The following is a 13,007-nucleotide window of genomic DNA, read 5'->3' on the forward strand; positions in this document are numbered from 1 at the left end:
AAAAGGTGGGAAAGGATCTGGGATGCGGACTGGTGCGTCGCCCCAGGGCACACCTTCAAAAAGTTTTATTGGAAGCCGGAGACTGCCTCGTCAAGCCCAGGCCCTGGTTCGAGGATGACTGCGGAGGCCTTTGCCTATTACTCCTACCCCGTTTCCTGCTATAGTCCTGTCTCTGCTGAGAGGGGTAGAAGCGAGGCGGGGGCTGAGACTTAAAATGCTTCCTCTGCAGGGCTGGCATGTGGAGGCCCAGTGACTTTAAGGTTGCCCTAGAGTCTTTTAAGCTCTGAAGCCTAGAGTCCATCTGTTTTGTGAACAGACCCAAGCTGTCAAAGGGCAAGTCCTGAATGGTCTGCTGTGCCTCTGGTGGGAGGCATGAGACCTGCAGCCACAAGCTTCAGCACGTAACAATGGCAGTGGACACTGTGCAGGTGGCCAAGTCCGCCGCGTCCAACGCAGCCTGCAAGGAAGTCCTTGCAATCGCCTTACCCTCGTTGATAACAGCTCCAAAGTCGGATCGGGAGTCTGTTGGAAGGAGCTCCTTAAACTTGGACAGAGTTCCAAGAATTAAAATTATAGCGGCTAAGCACCGCTTGCTGATTAGCAATTTGAAGCTGGAGCGCCCCCATGGAATAGACTTTACGGTCAAAGAGGTCCAGCTTCTTTGCCTCTTTGGATTTTGGTGGAGGGCCTTGCTGTCCTTGCCTTTCCTTGGCGTTGGCCATGTCCACTACCAATGTACCCTGTTGAGGATGGATGAAGAGATATTCATACCCCTTGCAGAGTACAGAGTATTTCCTTTCCACCCCCTTTGCCGGGGTGGAATGGAGGCGGGAGTTTGGAAGAGGATCTTTGTGGTATTCTGAATGGTCTTGATCAAAGGCAAGGCCACCCTTGACGGCCCTTCTGGCATCAGAATATCCACCATGGGATCTGTCTTCGGATACCTCTTCTGCCTGAAGACCTAGGTCTGAGCTATTCTTCTATTCAGCTCTTGATGAGCCCTATTGTCCATGGCCGGGAAAGAGGCAGACGAGCCCACTACTACCTTGTCTGGGGAGGAAGATGAAGACACCCCCATGGGCACAAGTTCCTCCTGACCCTCCAATTCACGGGGTTCCTCCCCACCATGATGCTGGGTATGTGGTGACAGGCAGTGCCGGCTGCCACCTTGGTGCTGACTGTGGTGCCGACTGCAGTGCCGGCCTTGGTGCCAGGTTGGGTGTCAGGCTCTGATCCTTTTGGAGGTTCCCTTACAATCAAGGAAAATGGGAGGCCCTGCCTGTCCAAGGCAACAGACAGGGACATAGAGCTTGGCCCCTGAGCTTGATGGCATGCCCAGGGGGTCCAAAATGGTCATTGCGTTGGAGCCTGTCATTGAGGAGGCCAGCGATTCACATGGACGTGGTGTGCCTCCTCCCGCTGGGAACGAGAATGGTGCCAGCTCCACCTGGAGATATGACTCTGACTCCGAGGTGGAGTCCAACCTTGAGGACCACAGGGGTGCTGTGGCGGACGGTGCTATAGAGCGCTGCCAAGGAGAATGGTGCCCCGGTTTGCCCTTGGAGAGAACTGGCCCCTTGTGCAGCGCCGGCACTGGTTCCGGTGTCGGAGACTGCTGGGCCGTTGTCTCTATAAAGGTCCCTTGTGGCCCCAAATGTATCTGGGGTAGATGGCATGTCCAACTCTCCCACCTGGCTCTCCCACGCCGGGGAGTCCAATGGGACTGGACTCGACAGTTCTGCCTGCGTGGCCGGAGTCAACGGTGCCAGTTTCGCCTGAGCAGGAGCGGAATGTCCCTGGTTGGGAGGAGGCCCCGTCAGGGAAACCGCAAGGTAGTACGGACCAGTGGAGACCCAGAGACGGCCCCCAGCATGAGCAGAAGCCCCCAAGAGAAGGAGGGGAGCCCAGTCCAATAGAATCAGGCCAGATCGGTCCCGCACACGAGTGTTTTGGGCAGGACCAAGCTGATGACCCTCTTTATGCAAACGTGAGGGAGGAGGTAGTAAAGGTAAATGGCGTGCCAGAAGAAGGAGAAACCAAAGGCCCAGGGCCATACTATATAATCAAACAGGATCTGTTGTACCGGGTAGTGCCAATATGGAAGGGAAGTAGTAGAACAGCTCTTGGTGCCAAGAAGGCACACACAGGACTGTATTAGAGTTAGTTCACAGTCATCTGTTTGGGAGACATTTAAGAGCAGACAAGACCCTGGATAGAGTCCTAAGGAGGTTCTACTGGCCGGGGGTTCGGGCAGAAGTCCAGCGCTATTGCGAGGACGGCAAAAAGGAATTCAGCCTACAAACGCACGCCTCGGAGGTAGGACTTGGGGCCGTCCTTTCACAGATGGTGGGGGATGAGGAGCACACAATTCTTTACCTCAGCCGAAAGCTCCTGCCCAGGGAACAACGGTACACCGTAGTAGAAAAGGAATGCCCAGCGGTTAAAAGGGGCATGGATATTCTACAGTACTACCTACTTGGGCGGCGGTCCTTGTGATGGACCACGCCCCACTCCAATGGATGCACACAAACAGGGAGAGGAATGCACGAGTGACTAGATGGTTCCTATCCCTACAATCTTTCGACTTCCGGATACAGCATAGCGTCAGAAGCCAACACAGCAACGCGGACGGCCTGTCACAACAACACTGTTTCTCGTCCCAAGTAGCCCAACCCCATGGTGTTGAGGGGCCGCGGAGCGCGGAATATGTGATATAGGAGGGCCAGGGAGTAGTGAGAGAGTGGTAGAAGGGAAATAGGAACCTAATAAAACCCCGTTTCAGGCAGTCAGGGAGGAGAAAGAAGACAGGCCTGGAGCTTGGAGGTGTGTTGTGAGATCTGAAAGACTAGAGAAGTGAAGTAAGGGAGACTCCCTCCCCCAGCGTCTAAGGGCCGAAGGTACCCCACCCAAAGGGGGAAGAGGGTAAGAACCCGCAGGGGTTGAGAGGGGCTGGGGCTCAGAATGAGGAGCAAACCCAGGCCCCACCCCTGCTTCCCTCCTCTACCACCTTCCTGGGACACTAGCACCCCAAGAGCAGGGGGAAGGGGTGGCATCTTAGCCTCCCCCGCCAAGAAAAGCACAGGACCCACCATACTAACATCGGCCATCTTGCCACACTATTTACAAAACCAAAAAAAGGGAATGCTAGGGAAGAAGCTCCAATGACCGTCACTGGCAGTAAGGAGGAACTGAAGAAGCGGCGGGTTGGCAAGGCCCTATATACACTGCCATAAAGGCACCACTCCAAGGGGCTCCACAGCCGACTCAACAGGTACCACTAGGGGAAAAACCTTCTGACGACTGTGCATGTGGTGCACACATACCTACTCGGAATTGACATGAGCAATCACTCAAAGAACTGAAGGTGCTGTTCTTAGACTCTCTGCATTCAGCCTTGTTATGCACAGAGTGCTCCCTCTTTCAACAGCAGACTGTCATTTATTACTCCTGTCATTGGCCTTGTTCAGAATATTGCTTAAAATACCCATATCTTGCATCATTTTTACCTTCACTGGATTTCAAAAGCAACAGGTTTATCTACTTTCTACATTCAATGATATATGCTTGAACTCGAGGAGGGCAATTATGCTCCTAATTGGAACCAATATGCAAAACCAACACTCCTACCAGTCTTAACATCAAATTATTATTATTACCCTTTTAATATAACCAAAATAATACATTGTGGGGATAAACTAATGCCTGACATCTGAAACTTCAAATTACTCAAACTACCATGAATACTGATTTGTTGATATGTCCAATAGCAATTACATTACCATCCTCCATTCCTAATACAAACCAAATGCATATATTGCACTCATATGTTGCATAAGCCATGAGAATTATAGAAACCTGGTTTCCTACTAGAGAAGTGTACCACACTGTGTACCACACAGTGGTCTTATCTTGTGATTTGTCTATTACAGCACTTCAACTAATCTAGGCAGGGCCTTTTTATCATTTTTTTAATTAAAAAAAGATTCAAGAAGGCTAATGTAATGATTACCATTCATAATAGACAAGGAAAGGAAGTTTGATGGAAAACAAATCAAAATCCACCACAAATTTTGTTAACTGGAAAAGTTTTTAACCCTCGTTCATGGCTAAATGACTAGTATAAAAGGTGCCAGTCACTGTAGTATGTATGTATTTGTGGCATTTCTAAGGTGTTTAACTCTGGTATTCAAGCATTGCATAGTTCTAGGATGTAGGTGCCAGATAAATATTTAAAGATTATAAAGGAATTTTCAGTTAAGAGCTCTGCTCTCTGCTGCATGGATCAGGTGCTCTTCATAGATGTTTTGCATCCTCATCTTTTCCTCCCCCCTTTATTTTTCCTTTCATGAGGAGTGCAAGATTATGTCATTGTGGGAAGACTTCTGAAGAGGTGGATCTCACATCGTTGTTTAAACATGGTAAGACTCTAGGATTCATCTTGATGTCTGACAGCACGTTGTCTTATAGTTTAGAGCCTTCTATTGCGGATGCCCTGCCTTCTATTAGGTGGGTCTTCTACCCTGGTCACACACAGATTCCCTACCTCCAATGAATTTAGTGTCTTGGTGGGTCACAATAGAGAAACTGTCTGCAAGAGAACAAGCTGGAGTATGGCAAAGGGTCTCAAAGATTAGGACTACAATCTTGAATTGGATCTGAAGTTAAATGGGGAGCAAATGGGACACTGACATTTGGTGTTGCTGGTCTTTCCTCCATAGGAGGCCGGCTGCTGTATGTTGCATGAATCAAAACTTGTAAGTGGCCTTCATCTTTAGCCCTAGGTGAAGCAAGTCACAGTACTCAAATTGGGAGATGAAAGAGTGGAGCACAACTGTCTGGTCCTCATCGGAGAGGAATGGGCACGATCTCCTTCCCAGCAGAAGGGGGAAGACAATCTTTCTTTTTACTGTTGCTGTGTGTGTCTAAGAGCACTGGTAAACCCAACATGAGCCCACCACGGTGCACTATTTTGATAACTGGTGTGCAAAAACTCTCAATAGTGATGGGGACAGAGATCTCAAATATAGAAACACACTGAAAAAGAAGAGACATATTGAGCTTTGAGAGAACTCTCGGCAACGTAAAGCAGTTACCATTCACAATTCTCTCAGATATATCAGACAGGAATGAATCAAGCCAGCTTGGTGCTTCATCATCTATTCCAGCTGTCTCATATATGTGAGGCCATTTAAAACAATGCTGTAAAATCAGCCCCTGTTGTGTGCCCTATCTCACCAGAGGTTGGTTGAAATGCTTGTGTAGTACTCTCATGCTCCTGTTCAGTATGAAGCTGCTTCATGCTGATTGAGTGCAATGGAGTGTCAGTAACTTGAGCCCCTCAAAATAGAAGAGATTTTGATTCTTCATCATCATATTAATTGGGGTGCATTAAAGGTTCTCCCCTCCTATTTAACAAGAAACCTACATCCACTATTCCCTTAAATTCTTGCTCAAATGCACACCAGCTTTGGGGACAGTTCTTTAAAAACCACAGTATTACTGTTAGTGAAAATAGCATAAATACTACAAAATAAAATGTGTATTAATAAGAAAAATAATCACATTGCTGCTCTTATTTATAATTTGTTAACCATTATCACTCCAAATAGGCCCCTTTTGGAATAGTTTTTTTCATAAGACAGGAATCCTATTAATTGTAAGCGAATATAAAATGTATATTCTTGTTAAGGAATGATACACCATAACAAATCAAAAGCACCACAAATTCCAAGGGTGAGTCATACAATTGTTTCATCCAAAAACAACAAAATGTATTAGAGTCCTTAGGAGGCACTATTTCAATTAAACTAATTATCTTCCTGGTAGCACCATAATCCTAGCTCTCAGCACTAAGTAATGTAGATCTTGTAGAGCTTTAGGTATTTGATATGTTACCTCTTATTCTAGGAAGTGCTTGAATCTGAATCCAGGTATTGTCACATAAAAAGTTCTCAATTTACATTAACATTTTAAAAAGGTAAACTGAACCACTTGCTATTAAAGAAAAATAGTTTGAAATCCTAAATCATTTAAGACATATATAGACAATCTACAAATATCCACAACTTTAAAGCCACATTGACACATCACTTTATAACTAAGATGGTAGTCTTACTGGATGCTAGCCATCCTTGTCTACAATTTTGCTTTGACTAAAAGGAACATTTTCGTATTCTTAATAGTTTTCAAAGTAAAAGTAACTAACATTCCTTTATGACTGACAAAAAATTGCTGCACTCTATGGCTTTAAAGAAATAAAACCAGCTACTACACTAAAAAAACAAAAATACAAACTGATTAATTACTATATATTTTGTATAGTTAGTTCTGAAATTTGTTTCCAAAAACTAAATGCTCATACTGTACCTGAATTTCAGCTATTGCCAAATTTAAGTCACAAAGCCAGTTCTTTTTAAACTGTCTTGCCTGAAATCTTCAACAAGAGAAAATTGTTATAGTTACCTGTTTGAGAGTATAGTACTTTGTTTTATCACTAAAAAAAAAAAAAAAAAAAGAATACTGCACAAATCATTTTCAAATATTTTACTAGACTACTTATCATATTTCTCAAAAATATTATTCTAGTGAGAAAACTATTTCCACAGAAAAAGGCATTAACTTGCAATAGGAAAGATTTATCTCGATGTAACTATCAATGAAAAGGCAGTGATAAGACAAAATGTAAACTTAGTTTCGTATATCCCACTAAGTTCTATAACAGTCTCAAATGATGTCAAATTACATGAGGAAGTGTGATCTAGTGAACAGAGCAAGTGCATGGTTGTAAGGTGTCTTTTTCTGGCTCTGCAACTGACATTCTGTGATACCTTGCACAGCATACTTAACTGGGCATCAGCTTCCTTCTCTGTAAAAATGATACAACCTACCTCACACAGGTGTTGTAAATAATTTAAAACACTGAGTTCATTAGATGATTTTCCCAAGGTCACACCGTAATTTGTGCATGCTACTCCCAGCTGTGCTAATCAGATTTAATAATCATGAATGCTGTGGAAAATCTAATAAATAACAAACAAAAATCCTGATTCCCATTACTTGGTGTCAGCATTCTCCATTAAACTGGGAGCCCTTTTAAATATCATGAGCATGTAGTTACTGAATAATTAAACTTCTGATTTTTGTACAAAGTGTATAAATTTGCACCTTTTAATCATGCTTTCTAGTTAGTAACAATCCAAAAACTGGAATATACTTTCAGTCTGTTCTTTACATAATTTTGCATTAAATGAAAACCAGAAGAAACCATTAAATATATTTTGCACATTAACTATAAAATAATTCCCTAAACTAAATACGCACCTTGATTTCATGTTCAAAATAACATTAATTTCTTGACTGGAAACTTGCAGTTGGTGAAGGAACTTAACAATACAGTTAAAATGTTCAAGCTCAAAAACCATCCCAGCATCAAAAAGCTGTAGCATCAAAAGAAAAAAAATGCAGATGTACATACAAATTAGCATCTCTGATATATTTCCAGAACCAAGTAGCAAGAACAATGGAGGCTATAACATAATAGCCTAAGAAATAAAGGTGCGAGAAAAGATTTAAAAAAACAAAGGATAAAGAGGAACCTGTACAAAGAGCCTAGCTACATTAGAACAAAGATGTTTATTTTAATTCAATCTTTAAAATTTCATTGTCCAGGTTTTAAAAGTAGGCAAGATGTTTTTGTGAAACTGCCACAGAGGAGGAGATCATTGAAAAAAGTCATACCTTATAAAAGATATCTATTAATGAAGGCATAGCATCTCTTATATTCATGGAAGCCACATGCTCAAACACCTTCAGGAATACATCAACAGCTGGCTAAAAAAAAAAATATATAGTATTAAAAAAAATCCTAATAGTTTAATCATTTTTCTCCTGTAAAGATTTTAGAGTTTTCATAATAGTAGTTTATGAGTTGCCTTATGCAGAGTTTTGTTTTTCAGAACTAAGTCCACGTAAACAAAACAGAAAACTTATTACAGTTAACTTAATGAGTTTTAGGAGAATTATGATCCCATGAATCCTATAGACTTTCAAAATGTTTCATGGCCACTTACCAGCATTTTAATCATTACAGCAACATTTAACAACTGAAATACTTCTTTCAACAAACAACACTTGATCAAAGAAATGAGAAGATCATTCAGCACTTGTGAATCAAAATGCACACCAGGAGCAACTTCTCTGTAGTAATTCATAAATATCTGGACTGAAAAAAAAACCAACAACAAATGAAACAGTCAATCCTATTTGCAGGTATCTGACATTCTTAAGTATTTAAACAACTTATTTCATGAAACAGAAGTTATTTCTTAATACAGGAACTATATTAAAATACAAAAGTGAAAACAAAATATTTTGCGACAAATTCGGTGAGTTTAGTTGCAATAATGGGAGCCAGACTGACTCAGATTCCTGAATTATCCATAAAACAGATACTGTAAAAGGATCAGCAGTGCCATACTATACTGCCACACAGACGAGCCTCCACCATGCACTGGAGAACACTTAAGAGAAGGAAGAGTTCAACCTCCATATCCATTTAGTGACTGGGAACTCTGCTGAGATGGACAAGAAAGATACAATGCAAACTGAGATGGTGTTTGTTATGTCAACACCTGTCCACTAACTGGACCTATTTCACACAGGCCACACAAGTGTCAGACAGCAATCACTTTTTGTCACTCCCAAGATCAGGTATTAATCAGAGGGAATACTAGAGATTAAAAGATCCATATTCTATTATCAATCCGCAGAGCCACTCAGCTTTGCTCATCATATTTTCATTGAATCACAGAAACTAGCAATGAAAAAGATATTACTAGAAGATCTATTACTATTCTACAGTAAATTTAGTCCAGCCTCACTGGAAATACAGGAAATCTGACTAGAGCACTTGTTCCAATCTGATTTAAAATGCCCCAAACAATATGGCTTTCACCACTTTGGGAAAACAATTTAGCAACACCTCCCACTGTCAGCAAGCATTCCACCTGACATTAAGTTTATGTTTCCTCTCAAAGAAACACTGTCAACTTAAAGTCAGACTTCCATCTGAATACTTTTCATCTACTATTGTAAGTAAGGTCGCTAAAAATAAAATTGACAATTTTTCTCTATGCATTTTGTGCCTCAGACAACATTTGGCATATAGTTAGTTTCGCTGTTTCCCAACATAGTCAATCTCCTCTTGTTTGTTTGAGCCTTCTACATAGAAATAGGAAAGAGATAAACATTTTAACACACAAGACAATGATTTATTTGACCAAAATTTCAAGAGACTTGGAAGCATTATAATTCCCTTAATCTGCCTTTTTTTTTTAAACAAACTATATTTCAAGTTCAATTTGATCCCATTACTCCGTTATAATTCTCCTGTTTCTTGTGTACCAATCTATGACCATAAGCCTGCAACTGAATAATGCGAGCAGAGAATTCCACTTCCACGGAGCTCTGTATGCGTACATAGGTATGTCTATATGGATCTGATTCCAGGATCAGGGCCTAAAATTGCTGTCCATCCTTGGCATTTGCACCCTTCAAATACCTGTACAGTGTTATATTCTTCACGCTATCTCAGAAATCACGCTATGCACATTTAGCTTTTTTAGTCTTCATCAGAAATCCATTCATCCAAACAGTCTTAACCCTATTCTTTAAACTCCCTGTAGTGATGTCATGATATGGTAAAAAAACAAAACAAAACAAACAAACAAAAACCCTGAATGTATCTGTCATCAAATACAAAAATGCCTTAATCATAATTGTATGATTACTGCTTGGTTTCACTAGAGGGCAGAGTTTGGATGCCTTAACTGCGTTTTTTTTACCTTAACATGTTTGAATTTCTTTTAAATGTAACCTTAACTCTGAATTTCCTAGGTCTGTAATGCTTGGTTTTGGAATGATTACATCCAAATATTTTGTAATATTTTTTTTATCTTTAAGTGTTGATATGCACTCTCAACCTAACTTTATCTTAGCATAGTTTGTCTAGGAATACGTTTAGGACCGCGTACAGCCATAAGTCTACAGCAGAACACCCGTCAATGGGAGGTTTGCACAAAAAAGGACCAATCATGATTCTCTTGCATTAACTAACATGTTATCATTACTCATTGTGATTTCAGACAACTAGTCTGTCTCTCTGCTCATGACTCCTGTCCTGAACTACCTTTATAAATCACTATATTACACATTCATTTTCTGTTATATCATACCTGAACGTTGTAGCAAACTTGATTCATTGATATTTATATACGTCTTAAGTATTGCCATGCAAATCTAGAAAAACATAAGCAGAATCCATTACAACAGTGTAAGCTGTATTCCAACATATGAGTAATCTGAATGTCAATTTTATATTGCAAGTAAGCATTAGGTTGCTTCTGGTTGATTAAATTACATCTGATGACAATGAATGCATGATAAACTAGTTGGCCTATAGTCAAAGCAGTGCTAAAGCAGGACAGATACTGTCAACTTTAAAAGATTTTGGATGGCTGCTTTGGGACCTTTCTGAAGGAATTGTTGGGAATAATTGCATGTGTGTATAAATAGACCTATATCAGAATTTCCCACACAGATATTTGCATCAAGCAGGAGAAAAGATTGGAAATAAAAAAGGCTACCATGGTATTATCAGAGTTCACTCAAAGGTGAAAACAGGCATTCAGGAAAGGGAACAGATAAGGGTAGAAAACACAAGTGTGGAAGAAAAAATGTAGACACCCCAAGTCAAAAGGATGTCCAGAAATAAAATTGAGAGGAATGCACATATTACTTTGTTTTCCCATAAAGCAATATAAGGCAAGGCATTTAAGTGAGCTCAGAAAATTGACTTGAAGTTATTTCACTACAGACCAATGCCAGTGATAAAGAGCCTTTTAAAATAAATTATTTTGAAAGATTAAAATTAGGTATTAAAATATTTTGTCAAGAATTTCATTTGAAGGATCTTAAAATGCTTTAAAACATTAATGAATTTAGCTTTGCAATATAAAAGTATTCTCCTGTAATTTTACAGATGAAGAGACCAAGGCACAGTCAGATTAAAAGGACACTGTCAACTTGAAATCTTGTATTCAGTGTTGTTGTAACCGTGAGACAAGAAGGGGGGTGAGGTAATATCTTGTATCAGACAATCTTCCATTGGTGAGGGAGACAAGCTTTCAAGCTCTGTGTAAACTTGAAAGCTTGTCTCTTTCACCAACAGAAGTTGGTCCAGTAAGAGATATTGCCTCACCCACCTTCTCTCTCTCTAACTTGAAATCTTGTCAGTTTAAAAAAAAAAAAAAGTTTCAGGTACAATTTCCTTTCCAATTTTTGTGGATTTACAACATATTCCCCCATATTTAAAAGTCTTTTGCTCCCCTATTGTTCTGTGAAAGACCCACAAAAGGGAACTGACTGACTATTCCAGCAAATAGTGAGACTGAAAATACATAAGTATGCTATCAAATATACAAAGTGAATTTTTTTTGCTGTATCCTTCATTTATAGTCTTGTGTGTTACTTGTAGCAACTACAAGTAACAAAAAATAGATAGTTTAATTTTGAAGTTGACGTGTCTCTTCCAGTAGCTTGTCTAAGATGATACGGTGAGTTAATGTCAGAACCAGAGCTATGACTTAACTATAAGTCAATCTTTTTTCCCTAAAAAAAAATTAATATCTGCAGATCAGCAAGGCTGATAGTCAAAGAATCAGACAATCTTAACACTTTAGAATCTCAGTACTCTAACTTATTATAAATAAAACCCATGGAAAACATCAAAAATATGAGTTTGTATTTAATTTTTTTAGTAGCTATCAGTACCACCTTTTGTTAAGGCTTAAAAAGTTCCCTTTTGGAAAAAAATCACATGGGATCTTTTACTGTTAAAAAAATGCAATGTCACTTGGTATGGATGAGCTAATTTAACCCAATCTAAAAACCCAGGTGGCTGAGGGCATTTAAAACAAATTTTTAGCACAGGCCGAAAGTATGTAAATTAATTTGCTTTCTTTTGGAATCTATTTTCCTCCTCCTTTGGACTGATGCCCAAAAATACCAAGACTGCATCTGGAGCAATCATTGTTCCAAATATTAGTCAGATTGCTTGGAAAATCCAGTTGCAGGAAGGTTTAATCATGGGACAAGTCCACATTACATGCATAAAAGAGCCTAATTGTGAGCCTCATTTCCAGCTTGTACGAGACTTTCCTTAATTGTGTCAATTTACAAGGAGTATAACTGAATCTATGGACCATGTACAAATGGGAAGTCTACATTTAGAGTTAACTGTAATAAACTTAGATGGGAGAGGATATATAAACTTAAATTTCTATGGAGAATTTAGTCCAAGCCTGCCTCTATGATATAGTCTTATTGAATGATGGACAGGGACAGTAGCTTTTGGCATCTGAAAATGCAATGGATTTTAAAGTCCTTGATTCCTGTATGAAAGTGTTTCAATTGAAAAAACAACAAGGAGTCCTTGTGGCACCTTAGAGGCTAACAAATTTATCTGGGCATAAGCTTTCGTGGGCTAGAACCCACTTCATCGGATGCAAGAAGTGAAAAATAAAGGAGCAGGTATAAATACATGAAAGGATGGGGGTTGCTTTACCAAGTGTGAGGTCAGTCTAACAAGATAAATCAATTAACAGCAGGATACCAAGGGAGGAAAAATAACTTTTGAAGTGGTAAGAGTGTGACCTATTACAGACAGTTGACAAGAAGGTATGAGTAACAGTAGGGAGAAATTAGTATTGGGGAAACGTATTTTTCACTTCATGCATCCGGTGAAGTGGGTTCTAGCCCACGAAAGCTTATGCCCAAATAAATTTGTTAATCTCTAATGTGACACAAGGACTCCTCGTTGTTTTTGCTGATACAGATTAACACAGCTACCACTCTGAAACCTGTCACCATGTCTCAATTGAGTCATTAATTTGTAGAATACAGACAGTTTCAGAAAGAGCCACATCGACTCTAATTTTAAAAAGTTGACA

At 40.1% G+C, this 13,007-nt stretch overlaps 1 protein-coding gene across 1 annotated transcript in view; it reads right to left on the reverse strand.

The window, feature by feature from the left end:
• Nucleotides 1–13,007, reverse strand: part of TOPAZ1 (testis and ovary specific PAZ domain containing 1) — a 92,846-nt gene that overhangs the window by 39,755 nt on the left and 40,084 nt on the right. The window contains exons 9-13 of the mRNA XM_034759484.1: nt 10,233–10,296; nt 8,070–8,221; nt 7,738–7,830; nt 7,321–7,436; nt 6,367–6,433 (exon numbers count right to left, since the gene is read on the reverse strand). Coding sequence (XP_034615375.1) covers nt 6,367–6,433; nt 7,321–7,436; nt 7,738–7,830; nt 8,070–8,221; nt 10,233–10,296 — 492 coding nt within the window. The remainder of the gene's footprint in view (nt 1–6,366; nt 6,434–7,320; nt 7,437–7,737; nt 7,831–8,069; nt 8,222–10,232; nt 10,297–13,007) is intronic.

This window comes from Trachemys scripta, chromosome 2 (assembly GCF_013100865.1).
Source record: "Trachemys scripta elegans isolate TJP31775 chromosome 2, CAS_Tse_1.0, whole genome shotgun sequence".
NCBI classification, from domain to species: domain Eukaryota; kingdom Metazoa; phylum Chordata; order Testudines; family Emydidae; genus Trachemys; species Trachemys scripta.